General features: G+C 41.5%; 1 protein-coding gene across 4 annotated transcripts in view; it reads left to right on the top strand.

The window, feature by feature from the left end:
• LOC135094686 (uncharacterized) overlaps positions 1 to 20000 on the top strand; it is a 61776-nt gene that overhangs the window by 19912 nt on the left and 21864 nt on the right. For all 4 annotated transcript variants that reach the window (XR_010263922.1, XR_010263923.1, XR_010263921.1 and 1 more), the window contains exon 2: positions 18863 to 19121. Coding sequence is in view for 1 of the 4 variants with exons in the window: in XM_063995000.1 (XP_063851070.1) it covers positions 18863 to 19121 (259 nt within the window). In the remaining 3 variants the exon portion in view is untranslated. The remainder of the gene's footprint in view (positions 1 to 18862; positions 19122 to 20000) is intronic.

Here is a 20000-nt window from a genome sequence, read left to right on the forward strand (position 1 = left end):
TATATATATATATGCACAACACAAATTACCTTTTTTGGACTAACTGATCGAGAGATATAATGACAAGCTATTTTTTTTCCATCTATCGCAAAAAAAAAAAATGTAGGCACCATTTTTTTTTTTTTTTTTTTCATTTTCTGTCATGGAAAATTCAAAGTCAAGTGCTGTACGCACCTTACTTCACAGAGCATATTCCCATTCGTCATCATAAATTGTTTCATGACGAGATCACATTTTTAATAAACTATTTTGTTTTTAACGGTTATCACACTCGTCTATATGATCAACTAGTTAACAAGTTTTTGTCTAATAAATACAAACCACTAATTAGTGTTCCCACTGTTAACAAGGCGTTTCTCTCATTAACATATCTCAGACAAGTTTCACGTAATCTTCAGGAAGAGTTACTTAAACAACTCCAAAAATTCTACTTATACTTTAAGTCAACATTCATATAATTCAAACTCGTTCAAAATTAGTTTTTTTTTTTTTTTTTTTTTCAATTCTAAGTCCCGACACCCCTACGCTCGTCAATCGTATATTGTTATACCTGCCCGCGCTGCTATGCCGGGTACGTGAGAAATACCTTTCGTTCTTTCCACACACGTATCGCTGAGGAATTGGGCTGCTCCAGTCGGACTGGTCGCTCACTCGCCACCCCTCCTCACTCATCCGTAAGGGACCACAGAATTTCTTGTAAGGTCGAGCTTAGTGCAAGACATTTTAAGGTCATAGATTCCTGTTATAACATAGATTTACGTACATTAGAATCCATACATATTAGAAACAAAAAAAAAAAAAAAAATTGTTAAATAACATGCAGTCTGCCACTCAACTAAATGTTTTATAACTTTCACTTAAATTTTTATGTATTTTACGTTTTATATATATTTCTACCTTTTTAGTTTTTTTTTTCTTCTTTTTATCATTCCGATATTTTTACTGTGGTTTTATATTATTTTTTTTTTTCTCTCTCTCTCGTTTTAGAACCAGTGAAGATGAGTTAAGAAAAGTCGAAACGTTTGGTACCATGAAAGATGTTCGTGACTTCACTCGTTGTGTTGTTCCTCCTACGATTGGGGTTCTCCAGGAACACCCCAGTTTCTGTTATATATATATATATATATATATATATATATATATATATATATATATATATATATATATATATATATATATATATATATATATATATATATATATATATATATATATATATATATACGCACACACAGTGAGAGAATAATGTAAATGAACACTGTATATGAGAAAAGTAGAAGGGAGGTAATAAATAAGAGGAGTGAAAATAAAAATTAAAGGAGGTACAGTAGTAAAATATTGACGAAATAGAATCATGATAAGATTTGAATAACAAAAGAGTGCTCCATGAAAAAATAAAAGATTTATATGAGTGAAATTTTTGGAAAAAGTGGTAAATAACTAAATTTGAAATCAAATATGAATGGTAATAATGATAGACTGTTAACAAAGGAAAAAACAAGTAGTAAAAGCAATAATGATAACTGTGAAAAGATGAAAAAGAAATGATAAAAACAAATGTATAATGAAGAAAAATTGTCAATACAGAAATAATAAATCAAGAAGTCTAAAAATATATAATAAATACACAAATAGGTAATATGGAAATGAACTGATTGATTAATTAATTAATTCAGTGATTAACTCATTAATTAAGAAAAACTAAATTAATTATGATTTTGCTTCATAAAGAAATGTGAAATAATAATAAAGAGATGATAAACAATTAATTAGAATAAGAAAGGATATATAGATAAACTTAAAAAGTAATAAGCGTAAATATGAATAGGAAATGATAAGTAAAGGAAACTATGGAAACACTCTTCAAGAAAATTAGAATGTGAATTATTTGAAAATATAACTAATAAAGATAACTGAGAAAATAAGTTAAGAAATATTGAATAAAGAAAAAGTAAAGGAAAAAAAAAACAAGAGATAAATGAGTGAAGCTTCGAAATCAATGCCTCAAAATCCTGCAAAACAAACAAACCAATAAACGAACCAGATGTGAATCATTGAACACGCAATATGAACCAATTCGTAACGCACACACACACACAAACAAGAAAAACAAACACACGGCCACATTACTCTCTCTCTCTCTCTCTCTCTCTCTCTCTCTCTCTCTCTCTCTCTCTCTCTCTCCTACTGCCATTAACACCAAATAAATAAGAAATGTGGCCCTGTTTTACTCTCTCTCTCTCTCTCCTCTCTCTCTCTCTCTCTCTCTCTCTCTCTCTCTCTCTCTCTCTCTCTCTCTCTCTCTCTCTCTCTCTCTCTCTCACCCATATCACCCTTAAGACCATGAGAGAGAGAGAGAGAGAGAGAGAGAGAGAGAGAGAGAGAGAGAGAGAGGAGAGAGAGAGAGAGAGAGAGAGAGAGAGTATAAAACATTGTCATTTCTTATTTATAGAACTTAGAAAGAATATAAAAAAATAACAGTTTAGTGTTTTATTTCTCCTTTTCTTCTTCCATGGTAGGAAACAGGATGGAGGTGAAAAAGGGTAAAGAAAAAGATGGTCAAATTTAAGAAAGGAGGCGAGGGGAAAACAACAAGGAATAGAGGAAGGAAAGGAGAGAACACGAAAGAAAGAAGAGGGGGACGAAGGGAGAAGGATAAAAGAAAGTTTAGGGATAAAAAAGGAGGAAGGAGGAAGCGAGGAAGAGAAGGAACGAAAGAAAGAAAGAAAGAAAGAAAAAAGTTGAAATACAAAGAAGTATGAAAGAAAAAGGAGGGAGAAAAAAGTTGAAATACAAAGAAGTATGAAAGAAAAAGGAGGGAATAGAGGAAAATAAATTCAACAAAAGAAAGAAAGAAAGAGTGAAAGAGTGAAAACAAAGAAAGGAAACAAATGAAACGAAGAAGAAAAAGAGTGGGATGGGGTAAGAAAAAGGAAAGAAGAAACTAAAGAGAGACAAGAAGGGAGAAGGAAAGAGGGAAGACAAATCAAGAAAGAAAAGAAGAAAAGGAGGAAGAGAGTAAAAAAGAAAGAACGAAAGAGAAAAGAAAAAAAGTGAAGAAGGGAGAAGGATGGGAGAGAAAACAAAGGAAAAAGTAAAAAAAGAAAAACGTAGAAAAGAATGCTGTAGTATAAGGTTTTATTAGCTTTGTTGTTGTTGTTGTTGTTGTTGTTGTTGTTGTCGTCGTTATCGTTGCTGTTGTTGTTGTTGATGATGTTGATGTTGGTGCCATTTTTTGTTTTTGTTAATAATTCAGAGAGAGAGAGAGAGAGAGAGAGAGAGAGAGAGAGAGAGAGAGAGAGAGAGAGAGAGAGAGAGAGAGAGAGAGACCGCAGGCTTTTCCGCTTTCAGTAAATAATAAATATCTCTCAAAACCAACAACAAAAAAGTATTTGTTGAACGATAAAACGCGAAATGCGACCCAAAAAATACAGAATGATATTCACTGCCCTTGCCTTTTTCTGCCTTTTTTCCTTTTTTCCCAGCCACTTTCGATATCAGTGACAATAGATGTTTTTTTTTTTTTAAGGATGCTTTATATCTGTATGTATATCCGTGTGTGCGTGTGTGTGTGTGTGTGCGTGTTTGTGTTTGTGTAGTGTTATAAACATCAAAATACCGAAATTTCCCTTAAAGGAGTGTGTTGATACTGCAAATGCGTCTGTTTGTAATAACTATAGTAAATGGAAATGAAGATGGAACAAGGATAAAGGAGGAGAAAGAAAAGGAGAAATTGAAAGGAGAGTGACGAGATTCAGTAAAAGAAAAGTTTGTGTTCATCTCTCTCTCTCTCTCTCTCTCTCTCTCTCTCTCTCTCTCTCTCTCTCTCTCTCTCTCTCTCTCTCTCTCTCTCTCTCTCTCTCTCTCTCTCTCTCTCTCTCTCTCTCTCTCTCTCTCTCTCTCTCATTTTTTAATAATAATGCGAAGGATTTTGTATATATTCTTTGTATTTAATGTATAAGAGGAAATTATATGCATCTGTTGTCTATTATTTTTATTATTATTATTAGTAGTAGTATTATTAAAACTACTCCCAGTGAGGTCTAAAGCACTGTTCAGGGGGTGCTGTGAACTTATCATTAAACCCAGCTGTGACCTCACTGAACGTTTCCCTTTGTGTCTCACAACACAAGGGGGTAGTCACAGCCTGCCCTCTAAAGACAACTCTCTTCCTCCACACAAAACTACAAGCACCTAATAACACACACACCCTTCACTCCAAAAATTTTAAAATCATGGCGACTCCTACACCAGCCTCGGAGTCCCCATCTGGGGAGGGGACCATAAATGTCCCCAGGTCGGACTGCCTTTCCGTCGACGACCCTAAGTGTCTTGACACCCCCCTCAACTTTTTCTTCATTAACTTCTGCAACATTCGCGGTCTAAGATCTAATTTTCAATCTGTAGAACACCACCTCTCCTCTTCAAAACCTCATCTTCTTTTCCTCACTGAAACTCAGGTGTCTGAGGCAACTGACAGTAGCCCCTTTTCTGTTCCCTCCTACTTTCTCTATCCTCATTTTCGATCCAAAGCTGGATGCTGCGTTTACGTGCGCAATGACTTAACCTGCTCTCGTGCCCACGCTCTTGAATCTTCCGAGTTTTCCACCATCTGGCTACGACTACAGAGTCATTCTCATACTAAATTTATCTGTGCTGTATACCTCTCTCCTAACTCCTCTGACTATAAGAAATTCTTGGACTACTTAACTTCCAAAGTGGAGCACATTCTGACCCTCTTCCCTTTTGCAGAGATCTCCATTCTTGGAGACTTCAATGTTCACCACCAGCTTTGGCTTTCCTCTCCCTTCACTGACCATCCTGGTGAACTAGCCTACAACTTTGCTATCCTCCATGACCTAGAGCAATTGGTGCAACATCCTACTCGTATTCCTGACCGTCTTGGAGATACGCCCAACATTCTTGACCTCTTCCTGACCTCTAATCCTTCTGCTTATGCTGTCACCCTTTCTTCTCCGTTGGACTCCTCCGATCACAATCTCATATCTTTATCTTGTCCTATCACTCCAATCCCTCCTCAGGATCCCCCTAAGCGAAGGTGCCTCTGGCGTTTTGCCTCTGCTAGTTGGGGGGACCTGAGGAGGTATTTTGCTGATTTTCCTTGGAATGACTACTGCTTTCGTGTCAGAGACCCGTCTTTGTGAGGATCCCCCTAAGCGAAGGTGCCCCTGGCGTTTTGCCTCTGCTAGTTGGGGGGACCTGAGGAGGTATTTTGCTGATTTTCCTTGGAATGACTACTGCTTTCGTGTCAGAGACCCGTCTTTGTGTGCTGAGCGCATAACAGAGGTGATAGTGTCTGGCATGGAGGCGTACATTCCTCACTCTTTTTCTCGTCCTAAACCTTCTAAACCTTGGTTTAACACAGCTTGTTCTCGTGCTATACATGATAGAGAGGTGGCCCACAAAAGGTACTTAAGCCTTCCTTCACCAGAATCTCATGTACTTTATATTTCTGCCCGGAACCATGCCAAGTCTGTTCTCCAACTAGCCAAAAACTCCTTCATTAACAGAAAATGTCAAAACCTTTCAAGATCTAACTCCCCTCGTGATTTCTGGCATCTAGCCAAAAATATCTCCAATAACTTTGCTTCTTCTTCTTTCCCTCCTCTACTTCAACCAGATGGCACCACTGCTATCACATCTATTTCTAAAGCTGAACTCTTTGCTCAAACCTTTGCTAAAAACTCTACCTTGGACGATTCTGGGCTTGTTCCTCCCTCTCCTCCACCCTCTGACTACTTCATGCCACGTATTAAAATTCTTCGTAATGATGTTTTCCATGCCCTCGCTGGCCTAAACCCTCGGAAGGCTTATGGACCTGATGGGGGTCCCTCCTATTGTTCTCCGAAACTGTGCCTCCGTGCTTGCACCTTGCCTAGTCAAACTCTTTCAGCTCTGTCTGTCAACATCTACCTTTCCTTCTTGCTGGAAGTTTGCCTACATTCAACCTGTTCCTAAAAAGGGTGACCGCTCTAATCTCTCAAACTACCGTCCTATTGCTTTAATTTCCTGCTTATCTAAAGTTTTTGAATCTATCCTCAACAGGAAGATTCTTAAACATCTATCACTTCACAACCTTCTATCTGATCGCCAGTATGGGTTCCGTCAAGGCCGCTCTACTGGTGATCTTCTGGCTTTCCTTACTGAGTCTTGGTCATCCTCTTTTAGAGACTTTGGTGAAACTTTTGCTGTTGCCTTGGACATATCAAAAGCTTTTGATAGAGTCTGGCACAAAGCTTTGATTTCCAAACTACCCTCCTACGGTTTCTATCCTTCTCTCTGTAACTTCATCTCAAGTTTCCTTTCTGACCGTTCTATTGCTGCTGTGGTAGACGGTCACTGTTCTTCTCCTAAATCTATTAACAGTGGTGTTCCTCAGGGTTCTGTCCTGTCACCCACTCTCTTCTTATTATTCATTAATGATCTTCTAAATCAAACTTCTTGTCCTATCCACTCCTATGCTGATGATACCACCCTGCACTTTTCCACGTCTTTTCATAGACGTCCAACCCTTCAGGAGGTAAACATATCACGCAGGGAAGCCACAGAACGCCTGACTTCTGATCTTTCTAAAATTTCTGATTGGGGCAGAGCAAACTTGGTATTGTTCAATGCCTCAAAAACTCAATTTCTCCATCTATCAACTCGACACAATCTTCCAGACAACTATCCCCTCTTCTTCAATGACACTCAACTGTCCTCCTCTTCTACACTGAACATCCTCGGTCTGTCCTTTACTTATAATCTGAACTGGAAACTTCACATCTCATCTCTAGCTAAAACAGCTTCTATGAAGTTAGGTGTTCTGAGACGTCTCCGCCAGTTTTTCTCACCCCACCAACTGCTAACTCTGTACAAGGGCCTTATCCGTCCATGTATGGAGTATGCTTCACATGTCTGGGGGGTTCCACTCATACTGCTCTTCTAGACAGGGTGGAATCAAAAGCTTTTCGTCTCATCAACTCCTCTCCTCTAACTGACTGTCTTCAGCCCCTCTCTCACCGCCGCAATGTTGCATATCTAGCTGTCTTCTACCGCTATTTTCATGCCAACTGCTCTTCTGATCTTGCTAACTGCATGCCTCCCCTCCTTCCGCGGCCTCGCTGCACAAGACTTTCTTCTTTCTCTCACCCCTATTCTGTCCACCTCTCTAACGCAAGAGTTAACCAGTATTCTCAATCATTCATCCCTTTCTCTGGTAAACTCTGGAACTCCTTGCCTGCTTCTGTATTTCCACCTTCCTATGACTTGAATTCCTTCAAGAGGGAGGTTTCAAGACACTTATCCACCAATTTTTGACCACTGCTTTGACCCTTTTAAGGGACTGGCATTTCAGTGGGCATTTTTTTTTTATTAGATTTTTGTTGCCCTTGGCCAGTATCCTTCCTACATAAAAAAATAAAAAAAAAAATCATTATTATTATTTTTACCGTTATCGAACACTATCACTAATACTATTACTGCAACTGGTCCTACTACTACCACTACTACTACTACCACCACTACTACTACTACTACTACTACTACTACTACTACTACTACTACTACTACTACTACCACCACCACCACTACTACTACTACCACCACTAATACTACTACTACTACCACCACTACTACTACTACTAAAACCAATTACTACTAATGTTACTACTACTGCTTTTGTTTTGTAATGCTTTTAAGTGATGTCATTTACTTCATGATGAAATAATGACAATGATCCCTCCACCCCCTCCTCTCTCTCTCTCTCTCTCTCTCTCTCTCTCTCTCTCTCTCTCTCTCTCTCTCTCTCTCTCTCTCTCTCTCTCTCTCTCTCTCATCAGAATGCATTTGCAAGTACTGGAAGGCATTTCAGTAATTTTCGGAATTAGTATGTCAACTATTTTAAGCAATTGTTTTTTATTATTTTGTAATAGCAATAACGATAATAATAATAATAATAATAATAATAATAATAATAATAATAATAATAGACAACAGATGCATATAATTTCCTGTTATACATTAAATACAAAGATTATTTACAAAATCCTTCGCATTATTATTCAAAGATGAGAGAGAGACAGACAGACAGACAGACAGACAGACAGACAGACAGACTGTAGACAGACAGACAGACAGACACAGACTGTAGACAGACAGACTGTAGACAGACAGACAGACAGACAGACTGTAGACAGACAGACAGACAGACTGTAGACAGACAGACAGACTGACTGACTGTAGACAGACAGACAGACTGACTGACTGTAGACAGACAGACAGACTGACTGACTGACTGTAGACAGACAGACAGACAGACAGACAGACTGTAGACAGACAGACAGACAGACAGACTGTAGACAGACAGACAGACAGACTGACTGACTGTAGACAGACAGACAGACTGACTGACTGACTGTAGACAGACAGACAGACTGACTGACTGACTGTAGACAGACAGACAGACAGACTGACTGACTGTAGACAGACTGACTGACTGTAGACAGACAGACAGACTGTAGACAGACAGACTGTAGACAGACAGACTGTAGACAGACAGACAGACAGACTGTAGACAGACAGACTGTAGACAGACAGACAGACAGACAGACTGTAGACAGACAGACAGACAGACAGACTGTAGACACAGACAGACAGACAGACTGTAGACAGACAGACAGACTGTAGACAGACAGACTGTAGACAGACAGACAGACAGACAGACAGACTGTAGACAGACAGACAGACTGTAGACAGACAGACAGACTGTAGACAGACAGACTGTAGACAGACAGACTGTAGACAGACAGACAGACAGACAGACTGTAGACAGACAGACAGACTGTAGACAGACAGACTGTAGACAGACAGACAGACTGTAGACAGACAGACTGTAGACACAGACAGACTGTAGACAGACAGACAGACTGTAGACAGACAGACAGACAGACAGATTGTAGACAGACAGACAGACAGACAGACTTTAGACAGACAGACAGACACAGACTGTAGACAGACAGACAGACTGTAGACAGACACAGACAGACTGTAGACAGACAGACAGACTGTAGACAGACAGACAGACAGACAGACAGACAGACTGTAGACAGACAGACTGTAGACAGACAGACAGACAGACAGACTGTAGACAGACAGACTGTAGACAGACAGACAGACTGTAGACAGACAGACAGACAGACAGATTGTAGACAGACAGACAGACAGACAGACTTTAGACAGACAGACAGACACAGACTGTAGACAGACAGACAGACAGACTGTAGACAGACAGACAGACAGACAGATTGTAGACAGACAGACAGACAGACAGACTTTAGACAGACAGACAGACACAGACTGTAGACAGACAGACAGACTGTAGTCAGACAGACAGACAGACAGACTGTAGACAGACAGACAGACTGTAGACAGACAGACAGACAGACAGACAGACAGACTGTAGACAGACAGACTGTAGACAGACAGACAGACAGACAGACTGTAGACAGACTGTAGACAGCCAGACTGTAGACAGACAGACTGTAGACAGACAGACTGTAGACAGACAGACTGTAGACAGACAGACAGACAGACAGACTGTAGACAGACAGACTGTAGACAGACAGACAGACAGACAGACTGTAGACAGACAGACAGACAGACAGACAGACTGTAGACAGACAGACTGTAGACAGACAGACAGAGATGAACACAAACTTTTCTTTTACTGACTCGCGTCACTCTTTCAATTTTTCCTTTTCCTTTTTTCTCCTTTATCTTTGTTCCATTTCCATTTCCTACATAATTTTCTCCCCTTACTCCTTTCCTTCTCCACTGTTCTTCTTCTTCTTTTCTTCTTCTTCTTCTTTTCTTCTTTTTCTTCTCCTTCTTCTTTTCTTCTCCTTCTTTTTCTTCTTCTCCTCCTCCTCCTCCTCCTCCTCCTCCTCCTCCTCCTCATTCTTCTCCTCCTCCTTCTTCTTCTCCTCCTCCTCCCCCATCCTCCTCTTCCTCCCCCTTCTATGAGCATATTAATTACCATAATCAATTCACTCCATAACTAGTGACTCTCTCTCTCTCTCTCTCTCTCTCTCTCTCTCTCTCTCTCTCTCTCTCTCTCTCTCTCTCTCTCTCTCTCTCTCTCTCTTTCTCTCTAAGACATATTTATGCCTACATTCTTCCTTGCTTATTTAGCAGATAAGTAGATATAGATGTAGTAGTAATAGTAGTAGTAGTAGTAGTAGTAGTAGGAGTTGTGCTAGTGGTGGTGTTTGTTGTTGTTGTTTGGAGTGATGGTGGTGGTGGTGTTGGTTGCTCTGTAGTTGCAATAGAAGTAGTAACAGCAGCAGCAGCAGCAGTAGTAGCAATAGTAGTAGTAGTAGTAGAAGTAATAGTAGTAGAAGTACTAGCAGTAGTAGTAGTAGTAGTAGTAGAAGTGCTAGCAGTAGTAGTAGTAGTAGTAGTAGAAGTGCTAGCAGTAGTAGTAGTAGTAGAAGTAATAGTAGTAGTAGTAGAAGTAGTAGTAGAAGTAATAGTAGTAGAAGAAGTAGTAGTAGAAGTAATAGTAGTAGTAGTAGAAGTAGTAGTAGAAGTAGTAGAAGTAGTAGAAGTAGTAGCAGTAGTAGAAATAGTAGCAGTAGTAGCAGTAGTAGAAGTAGTAGAAGTACTAGCAGTAGTAGAAGTAGTAGAAGTACTAGCAGTAGTAGTAGTAGTAGTAGAAGTACTAGCAGTAGTAGTAGAAGTAGTAGCAGTAGTAGTAGTAGTAGTAGAAGTACTGGCAGTAGTAGTAGTAGTAGTAGTAGAAGTGCTAGCAGTAGTAGTAGTAGAAATGCTAGCAGTAGTAGTAGTAGTAGTAGTAGAAGTGCTAGCAGTAGTAGTAGTAGTAGTAGTAGTAGTAGAAGTACTAGTAGTAGAAGTACTACCAGTAGTAGTAGTAGTAGTAGAAGTACTAGTGGTAGAGGTACTAGCAGTAGTAGTAGTAGTAGTAGAAGTACTAGCAGTAGTAGTAGTAGTAGTAGAAGTACTAGCAGTAGTAGTAGTAGCAGAAGTACTAGCAGTAGTAGTAGTAGTAGTAAAAGTACTATCAGTAGTAGTAGTAGTAGAAGTACTTACTTACAAGAGTCACCCCTCGCACCGTATGCGATGAAATTATTCTTCACACTGCCAAAACTCTTCTTTCAAAAGACACATAGAAATGCGAAGGTGGCGGAAAACGTGAAAGCCGTCGCAAGAAGAGTGGGTCTATGGCAGAACAACCAACTGGATGAGCTCCTGGAGGAAGCCCGAGCCATCCAGAAGAGGCTGCCAAGACCATCAGGAAACCAACAAGGGCAGGAAGACAAAGCCCGTAATTTCGCTGGCAATATGCGGCAAGGACAGGTGTCCAGGGCTCTGCGGGCACTTAATGAACAGCAGTCAGGTGGAGTGTTGCCCCTCACCAGGGAAACCATCCACCTGCTGAAGGAAAAACATCCTCCCCCCAGTGACGAGGAGGGCCTCAGGATGCAGGGGCCTTTCCGCAAGCCCAATGATGTCATCTACGAGGTGATAACTGGAGAGATGATCTGGAAGAAGTCTCTCCAGACACACGGCAGTGCTGGTCCCTCAGGACTAGACGCTAGAGGGTGGCGTCGCCTGTTGAGCGGCGCACTCTGTGGCAGCGCCGCTAACGACCTATGCGGCGCCCTGGCAGCACTGGCGAGGAAGCTTGCCACCACAAATTGTCACCACGTCGAGGCTCTCACAGCATGCCGATTAATTCCGCTGGACAAAAAGCCGGGATGCAGACCAATTGGCATCGGCGAGGTGATAAGACGCATCGTGGGTAAATGCGTCATGACGGTGGTCAAGGACGACGTAAGGAGGGCAGCGGGGAACCTGCAAGTATGTGCAGGACAGCAGGCAGGAGGGGAAGCCGCCATCCACGCTATGAGGGAAATGTTCAGTGAAGACAATTGTGAAGCGGTGTTATTAGTGGACGCCAAAAACGCTTTCAACACTATTAACAGAAAAACAATGCTTCACAACATTCGAGTAAAATGTCCCTCTCTGGCACAATATGTAGAAAACACATATAGTGACCCCTCGGATTTGTACATATGTAGTAATAGTGGTAATAGTGTTAAGGTGTTAAAGTCCATGGAAGGGACAACACAAGGTGACCCAGTGGCCATGGCGATGTACGCCCTCGGACTTTCAGTGCTGCAACAAGTTATCTCATATGAGGAAAACGAGTGTGAAGCAAGTGGCGTACGCGGATGACCTGTCAGGGGCCGGCAAAATAAAAGACTTGAAAAAATGGTGGGGCTTAGTGAACGACAATGGTCCCATCATAGGGTACACACCCAATGCCGCTAAGTCCGTCCTTATTGTAAAGCCTGAACACTATGACAGTGCAGTGGATAGCTTCAGTGGCAGTGGAGTTATAATAACAAAGGATGGACAACGGCATCTGGGTGCTGTCATCGGAACAGAGGAGTTCAAGAAGGAGTACATAGCAGAAAAGGTGAAGGAGTGGATACATGAGGTGGAAGTCCTGTCTGACATGGCCAGGACTGAGCCTCATGCAGCCTACTCTGCCTACACTCACGGCTTGCAGCATCGATGGAGATTCGCCATGCGCACCATCCCAGGCATCAGCCCTCTCCTTGCACCACTGGAGGTCTCGATAAGGAACACCTTCCTCCCAGCGTTACTGAGACACCACACCATCGGAGATGGGGAAAGGGCGCTGCTCGAACTTCCACCAAGACTGGGCGGGATGGGAATCACCTCCCCTGAGAAGTTGGCGACTGTGGAGAACCTCAACTCCCTCAAGCTCACCAGGTCCCTCACAGAGAAGATCATTGCTCAGGACGCACATGGTGAAATAGCCCAAAGTGCAGTCACTGAGCAAGGACGAATTATATCTAGAGATAGGCAACAACATCAACGAAACTGTCTCGAAGACCTGATAAACATCCTGCCTGCAACCACAGTGAGAAAAATCCTCACTGCACAGGAAACGGGAGCCTCTAACTGGCTAACGTCACTGCCCATCAGAGCGAAGGGCTTCAGCCTCAACAAACAAGAATTTGTCGACGCCATTGCTCTGAGGTACGGCTGGCCGATGGAAGGACTCCCCAGTACTTGTGTGTGTGGCTCCCCCAATGACGTCAACCACACCATGACGTGCAAAAAACGGGGGATTCGTATGTATCAGGCACGATGAGGTGAGAGATCTGACCGCCAGCATGCTCAGGGAGGTGTGCCACGATGTCTCCACTGAACCGACCCTCCTGCCGCTAGACGGCGAGCACCTGCGCTACAGAACAGCCAACACCACCAACGAGGCTCGAGTCGACGTCAGTGCACGAGGGTTCTGGACAAGGGGACAGAAAGCATTCATGGACATACGGATCTTTGACCCGATGGCCGCCTGTCACCACGAACTCTCCCTGGAGGCCGCCCACCGCAAGAATGAGCAGGAGAAGATCCGAGCGTATGGGGAGAGAATCCAACACGTTGACCAGGGATGCTTCACACCTCTGGTCTTCACCACATCTGGCGGAATGGGCTCCAAGGCTCAGTGCTTCTACTCAAGACTAGCCGACCTAATGGCAGAAAAGAAGCACCAGCCAAGGAGCCATGTCGTCGCATGGATGAGGTGCCGTCTCTCATTCTCCCTCCTCAGATCTGCCCTCCTGTGTCTCAGGGGGACAAGGCATTCCACTCCCATACCTGCAGACTTAGGAGGCCTCGACTGCGAGGCTACAGTGGTGGAGAGTGGCATAAGAGTAGATAGAGTAGAGGTAGAATGAATTTATAGTTAACAACTAATGTGTATATTATAGAGTATTAGATATGGTTGGATGCCACAGTCATTAGCGGGAGCTGGGGCTAATGACCTCCAAGTAATGGAGCCCCTAATTGACACATCAATAAACATGGGGTGGAGGTATTAAAAAAAAAAAAAAAAAAAAAAAAAAAAAGTAGAAGTACTAGCAGTAGTAGTAGTAGTAGAAGTACTAGCATTAGTAGTAGTAGTAGTAGTAGTAGTAGTAGTAGTAGTAGTAGTAGTAGTAGTAGTAGTAGTAGTAGTAGTACTAGCAGTAGTAGTAGTAGTAGTAGTAGTAGTACTAGCAGTAGTAGTAGTAGTAGTAGTACTAGCAGTAGTAGAAGTAGTAGTAGTAGTAGTAGTATGAGTTACATTAGTAGTCAGGTTGCGTCGCGTTTCAACACGGGTGTCAGTGTTCTGGAAGTGTTCTCATGCAGTTCTATTGTTTGCCTCTGCTTCATCTGTCTGTCTGTCTTACATCCTCTATGAAGTGTGTGTGTGTGTGTGTGTGTGTGTGTGTGTGTGTGAAGTTTGAGTTTGATTGCTGCCAAGTGCATTTTTTTTTTTTTTTTTTATGTAAAAGAGCCTCTGGCCAGGCCAACAAAAAATTATACAAAAATAGGCCTACTGAAAGTGCTAGCCCCTGAAGAAAGGCAGAGGAAAAAACCGAGTCGGAACTACTTGGAATGGCGTCTTCAAACCTCACTTTTTTTTTTTTTTATGCAGGAGGCGCACCGGCCAAGGGCAACAAAATTATAACAAGAAAAAGGCCTACTGAGTCAAAAATCGTTCGTCAAAAATTAAAGGATAAGTGTCTTGAAAGCTCCCTCTTGAAAGAGTTCAAGCCATATGAAGGTGGAAATACAGAAGCAGGCAGGGAGTTCCAGAGTTTACCAGAGAAAGGCATGAATGATTGAGAATACTGGTTAACTCTTGCATTAGAGAGGTGGACAGAATACGAGTTAGAGAAAAAAGAAAGTCCTGTGCAGCGAGGCTGCGGGAGGAGGGGAGGCATGCAGTTAGCAAGATCAGAAGAGCAATTAACATGAAAATAGCGATAGAAGATAGCAAGAGATGCAACATTGCGGCGATGAGAGAGAGGCTGAAGACAGTCAGTTAAAGGAGAGGAGTTGATAAGACGTAAAGCTTTTGATTCCATCCTGTCTAAAAGAGTGGTATGAGTGGAACCCCCTCCCCATACATGTGAAGTATATTCCATACATGGACGAATAAGGCTCCTGTACAAAGTTAGTAGCTGGAGATGTTAGAAAAGCTGGCGGAGACGACTCAGAACGCCTAACTTGATAGAAGCTTTTTTAGCTAAAGATGAAATGTGAAATTTCCAGTTTAGATTATAAGTAAAGGAGAGACCAATGATGTTCAGTGTAGAAGAGGAGGACAGTTGAGTGTCATTGAAGAAGAGGAGATAGTTATCTGGAAGATTATGTCGAGTTGATAGATAGATGAGTTGAGTTTTTGAGGCATTGAACAATAATAGATTTGCTCTGCCCCAATAAAAAATTTTAGAGAGATCAGAAGTCAGGCGTTCTGTGGATTTCTTGGGTAAGCTGTGTACTTCCTGAAGGGCTTGATAGAGTTTATAAGGGCAGGCAGGTCGTTCTAGATTTTACCATTAAAAGAAATGATAGATTGGGAGTACTGGTTAACTCTTGCATTTAGGTAGGTTGACAGAAAAAGTACGAGAGGAAATCGAAAGTTTTGTGCAGTGAGTTCGTAAGACGGGGGAGGCATGCAGTTAGCAAGATTAGAAGAGCAATGAAAGTAGTGATAAAGGATACAAAGAGATGAGAGAGAGAGAGAGAGAGAGAGAGAGAGAGAGAGAGAGAGAGAGAGAGAGAGAGAGAGAGAGAGAGACACGGTCAACTAGAGGAAAGGAAATGCTTTTGATTTCACCTTGTTTAACACATCATAGATAAGCAAAACATTTGTGTGTCATTGAAGAAGTTACGTGGAAAGTTGTTTTGAATTGGAAGATGAAGGAGTTGGGTTTTTGAGGCTTTGAACAACACGATGTCTTCCTTGCTCTAATCAGACATTTGAGAAATATCAGGTGTCCGTGGTTTCCCTGCATGAATTGTTCTATTCTTGAACGGTAGGACGTCTAGGAAAAGACGTGGAAAAGTGCAAAGTGGCATCATGGGAGTAGGAGTGATAGGGTAATAACTTTGATTTAGGAGATTATTGATGAATGACAGAAAGAGTGGGTGACAGGACAGGACACTGAGGAACACCACTATTAATAAACTATTAACAGACTGTTAATAGAGAAGGAAACTTAGTATGAAGTTACAGAAAGAAGAGAAGCCTCAGGAAGGTAGTATGGAATTAAAGATTTTGTACTAAAATCTATGAAATGTTTTTGATGTGTCTAAGGCAATAGCGAAAATTTCACCAAAATTTTTAAGAGAGGATGACCAAAATTAAGCGGGATGACACGACAAGACCCCGAGGAATGTCACTGTTAATAGACTTAGAACAGTATCCGTCTACCACAGCAGCAATAGAGCCCTCGGAGAGGAAACTTGAGATGAAGTTACAGATAGAAAGATAGAAGCCGCAGGAGAAGAGTTTGGAAAACAAAACTTTGTGCCAATCTCTGTCAAACGCTTTCGATACATACAAGACAACAGAGAAAGTTTTACATGAATTCTTATAAGAGGATAACCAAGATGCAGTGAGGAAAGTTAGATGATAGTCAATAAAGCGTTCACGATGGAACTCAAACTGGCGACAGATTCAGGTATAAGGTTGGGAAGTGATAGATGTTTAAGGTTTTTCTTATTAAGGATAGATCCTAGAACTTGAGAAAGACGGGAAATTAAAACAATGGAGCAGCATTTTGAAGGATGAGAGTGGTCACCCGTTTTAGAAACGGGCTGATTAGGGAAATTTCCAGCAAGAAGGGAAAGTAGATATTTACAGAGTTGGAAGAGTTTGGCAAAGTCATGTGCAAGCAGAGTTACAGAGAACATTAGGAGGAACCCTAGCAAGCCCATAAACCTTCTGAGGGTTAAGTCAGCGAAGGAAGAGAAAATATCAGTGAGAAAAAAAAAATCTTAATATCAGGCAGTTTTTTTTCTTCTTTTTCTTTATTCCTGGCCTCCATGCATAGTTTTCTCTGACGAAGATCAGAGCTAACTATAACTCCTGAATCTTTTTGTTCTGTGATCTTATGGAGAAATAATTATTTCTCCATAAGTTTGCGTATTATAATCCGCGAACAACAAGATAATAGATCATTCACTAAATAGTTTCCGCACTAAACGACTGTACTTGACTGACTTACTTGACTTCTTTCATTACATTTTCTAAAGAGTTCGATGAAGACAAATCAGTAGATGTCATATATTAACAATCTCGATTTTCAGAAGACTCTCGATAAAGTACCCATATGCAACTGCTTAGTAAGCAACGCATATGTAATATCAATGTTAATATATATTATTAGACTGAGGCCTGCCTTTCAGCCAGAATAGTTGTAGTTCTAAGGCGTTTCATCTTCCTAGTTTAATAGGAAAAGTGCCAACAATGACTTTTGGTTCCATGTTAGAGATGTTAATTTCTCTAACCTCAAAGGTCGTAATCCTTGGTTCAGCTCAGCTCACTGTCGTGTTGTTCAGGATAGAGAGGCGCCTCACAGACGGTAAGTTAACCTTCCTTCTCTTGGAACGCATGACCTTTATACTCGTATCTCTTCCTTGAGATCATGCCAGATCTGTTTCCCAGTCTACTAGCACTTTCATCTTTCCAGTTCTCGTGATTTCTTGCATCCAGCCAAAAGCATTTTCAACAATATTTTTCTTTATCTTTCTCTCCTATTATGTCTATTTTTCTTTATCTTTCTCTCCTATTATGTCATTCACATCGTACCACTTCAGTCATCTTTTATCTCTAAAGCCGAGTTTTTCTCTCAGACCTTTGCAGACAATTCCATAATGAGTGATCCAGGGGTCATTCTTCCTTCACCTCTCCCCGCTGACCACATTACACATGTTATAATCTTCGTAGCGATTATTTGTAATGCTCCTTCGGAAGACCTTCGGAAGGCTTATGGCTTATGGACGGAGTCCTCATTGTTCCCAGTTATTCTGTTTCCGTGTTTACTCTTTGATCAAGCTTTTCCGTCGTTATCTACCTTTCCTTCTTGCTAAAAGTTTGCCTACATTCAATCTCTGCCTAAGAAGAGTGACGTCTCCAGTTCTTCAAAGCACCGACCTGTAGATTTAATTTCTCGTCCTTTTTCTTTTTTTTTTTTTTTAGGCTGTCCCCTGCAGGGATATTTTGAAGCACCTATTTGCAACCTTTATACAAATCTATTTATGAGTGCCATTATGGATTCTGTAAAAGACGATCCACTAGCGATCTTCTAGCTTACCTAACTGAATCCTGTTCATTATCTCTTAAAGATTCTGGTGAAACCTTTGCTATTGCCAACGACATATCAAAAGCTCTTGGTAGATTCTGGCATAAATCTTTCAAATCTAAGCTTCCTTCATACAGTTTCTGTTGATCTCTATGCATCTTTATCTCAAGTTTTCTATATGGCCATTTTATCGCTGCAATGGTCACAGTTCTCCTAAACCTATTACAGTGGTGTTCTACAAGGTCTGGTTTATCACCTACTCTATTCCTCTTATTCACAAATGAGTTTCTTTGTCAAACTTTTTGTATTGTCCATTCTTACGCTGATGACCCTATTCTCTATTTTTCAGCGTTATTTCCTTAACGGCCAACTCAACAGGAATTAGACAGTTCACGTGAAGAAACCTCAGAATGCTTAAATTTTGATCATTCTGAATGTGGCAGGGCAAACTTTGTGTTCTTCAATGATTAAAATAACCTCAACACAGTCATCTGTTATCTCGACACAGTCTAAGTCCTCCCAACTGGATGTACGTTTACACAGGCGGCTGGGAGGAGGCGGCTGCCTGTCTGGAAATTAATATAAACAAACAGTAACTCACCAAGATGTCTTCCTCCAGCGACGATACTAAAGTAATAACTGCATTTCTTTTGGCGTACCGGAAGATGAAACGGGAAAGGATACGCCTGTGGACACGTCCCTGGGTGAGTAGAAGAGGAGAAAGGAGTGTCTACCACACTCTTTTGCCTGAGCTGAGCGAGGACGACCAAGACACCATAGGGCAGTGGCTACGCCTCAACAGGGAGCAGTACCATGGTGTCCTGCAGCTTGTGACTCCCTTTATCAGGAAGGAAGATACCCACATGAGGGATGCAGTGACACCTGGTGAACACTTGACACTCACGCTGCGTTATCTACCAACAAGTAAGGAAGAACGATCGGTATTTATTAAGAGATTTGCATCTTCAGCAGTGGTTACTACTCAATTACACTGTACCTATTTTGCATTTTTCTGGCATTACACCACTCTCACCAAGGCTGTTCTTACCCTACTCATCAGACAGAACTTCTCATTCTAAGTAATTTGAACCCCATACATAACCATCGCAAATTATTTATAAGGCCGGTAACGAATTTTAAAGTTTCGTTTTTTGAGGGAGCGCATCGTAGAGCTACCCAGTCACGCTCAGAATGAAGACACGATGTAAATAAAGCAGCGGGCTGCTGGACAAGACCAACTTGTCGGTCTTGTTTGCGCGGCTGGAATTTCCAGCCACCAGGCACCACATGTCCAGCAGGCGGGCCATCGCGGCTTGCGGCGGCTGGCAATTCAGCAGCGATTTGCCAAGTGTGAACCCGCCTTAAGCATACTTGAACTGTACTTCATTCAAGATGGTAACTAAAAACTCCACATATCTGTAGGTGTTCTATCTCTCCTCGCCAATACTTTTCTTCCTCACAACTGGTGACTCTATACAGGAGCCTCATCGGTTTATTTAAGAAGAACTGCTTTCACATATGGAGAGATCCACCTTATCCAGACCTCCTAAACAGAGCGGAGTCAAAATACTCTCGCCTCATCGATTCCTCCCCTTCCAACAGACTGTCCTGATTCTCTCTCACCGCCGCAATGTTGCAACTCTTACTATCTTCTGTCATCATTTCCATGGTTACTTTCCTGAACTTGCTAGAGGATGTCTCTCTCCGCCCGTGGCTTTGCTACACAAGCTCCGTCCAACCTATTAATTCAAGAGCTAACTACTGTCTTCATTCTTTCCCTCTTTCACTGCTAAACTCTAGAAT

This window comes from Scylla paramamosain, chromosome 46 (genome assembly GCF_035594125.1).
Source record: "Scylla paramamosain isolate STU-SP2022 chromosome 46, ASM3559412v1, whole genome shotgun sequence".
Taxonomy (NCBI): Eukaryota; Metazoa; Arthropoda; class Malacostraca; order Decapoda; family Portunidae; genus Scylla; species Scylla paramamosain.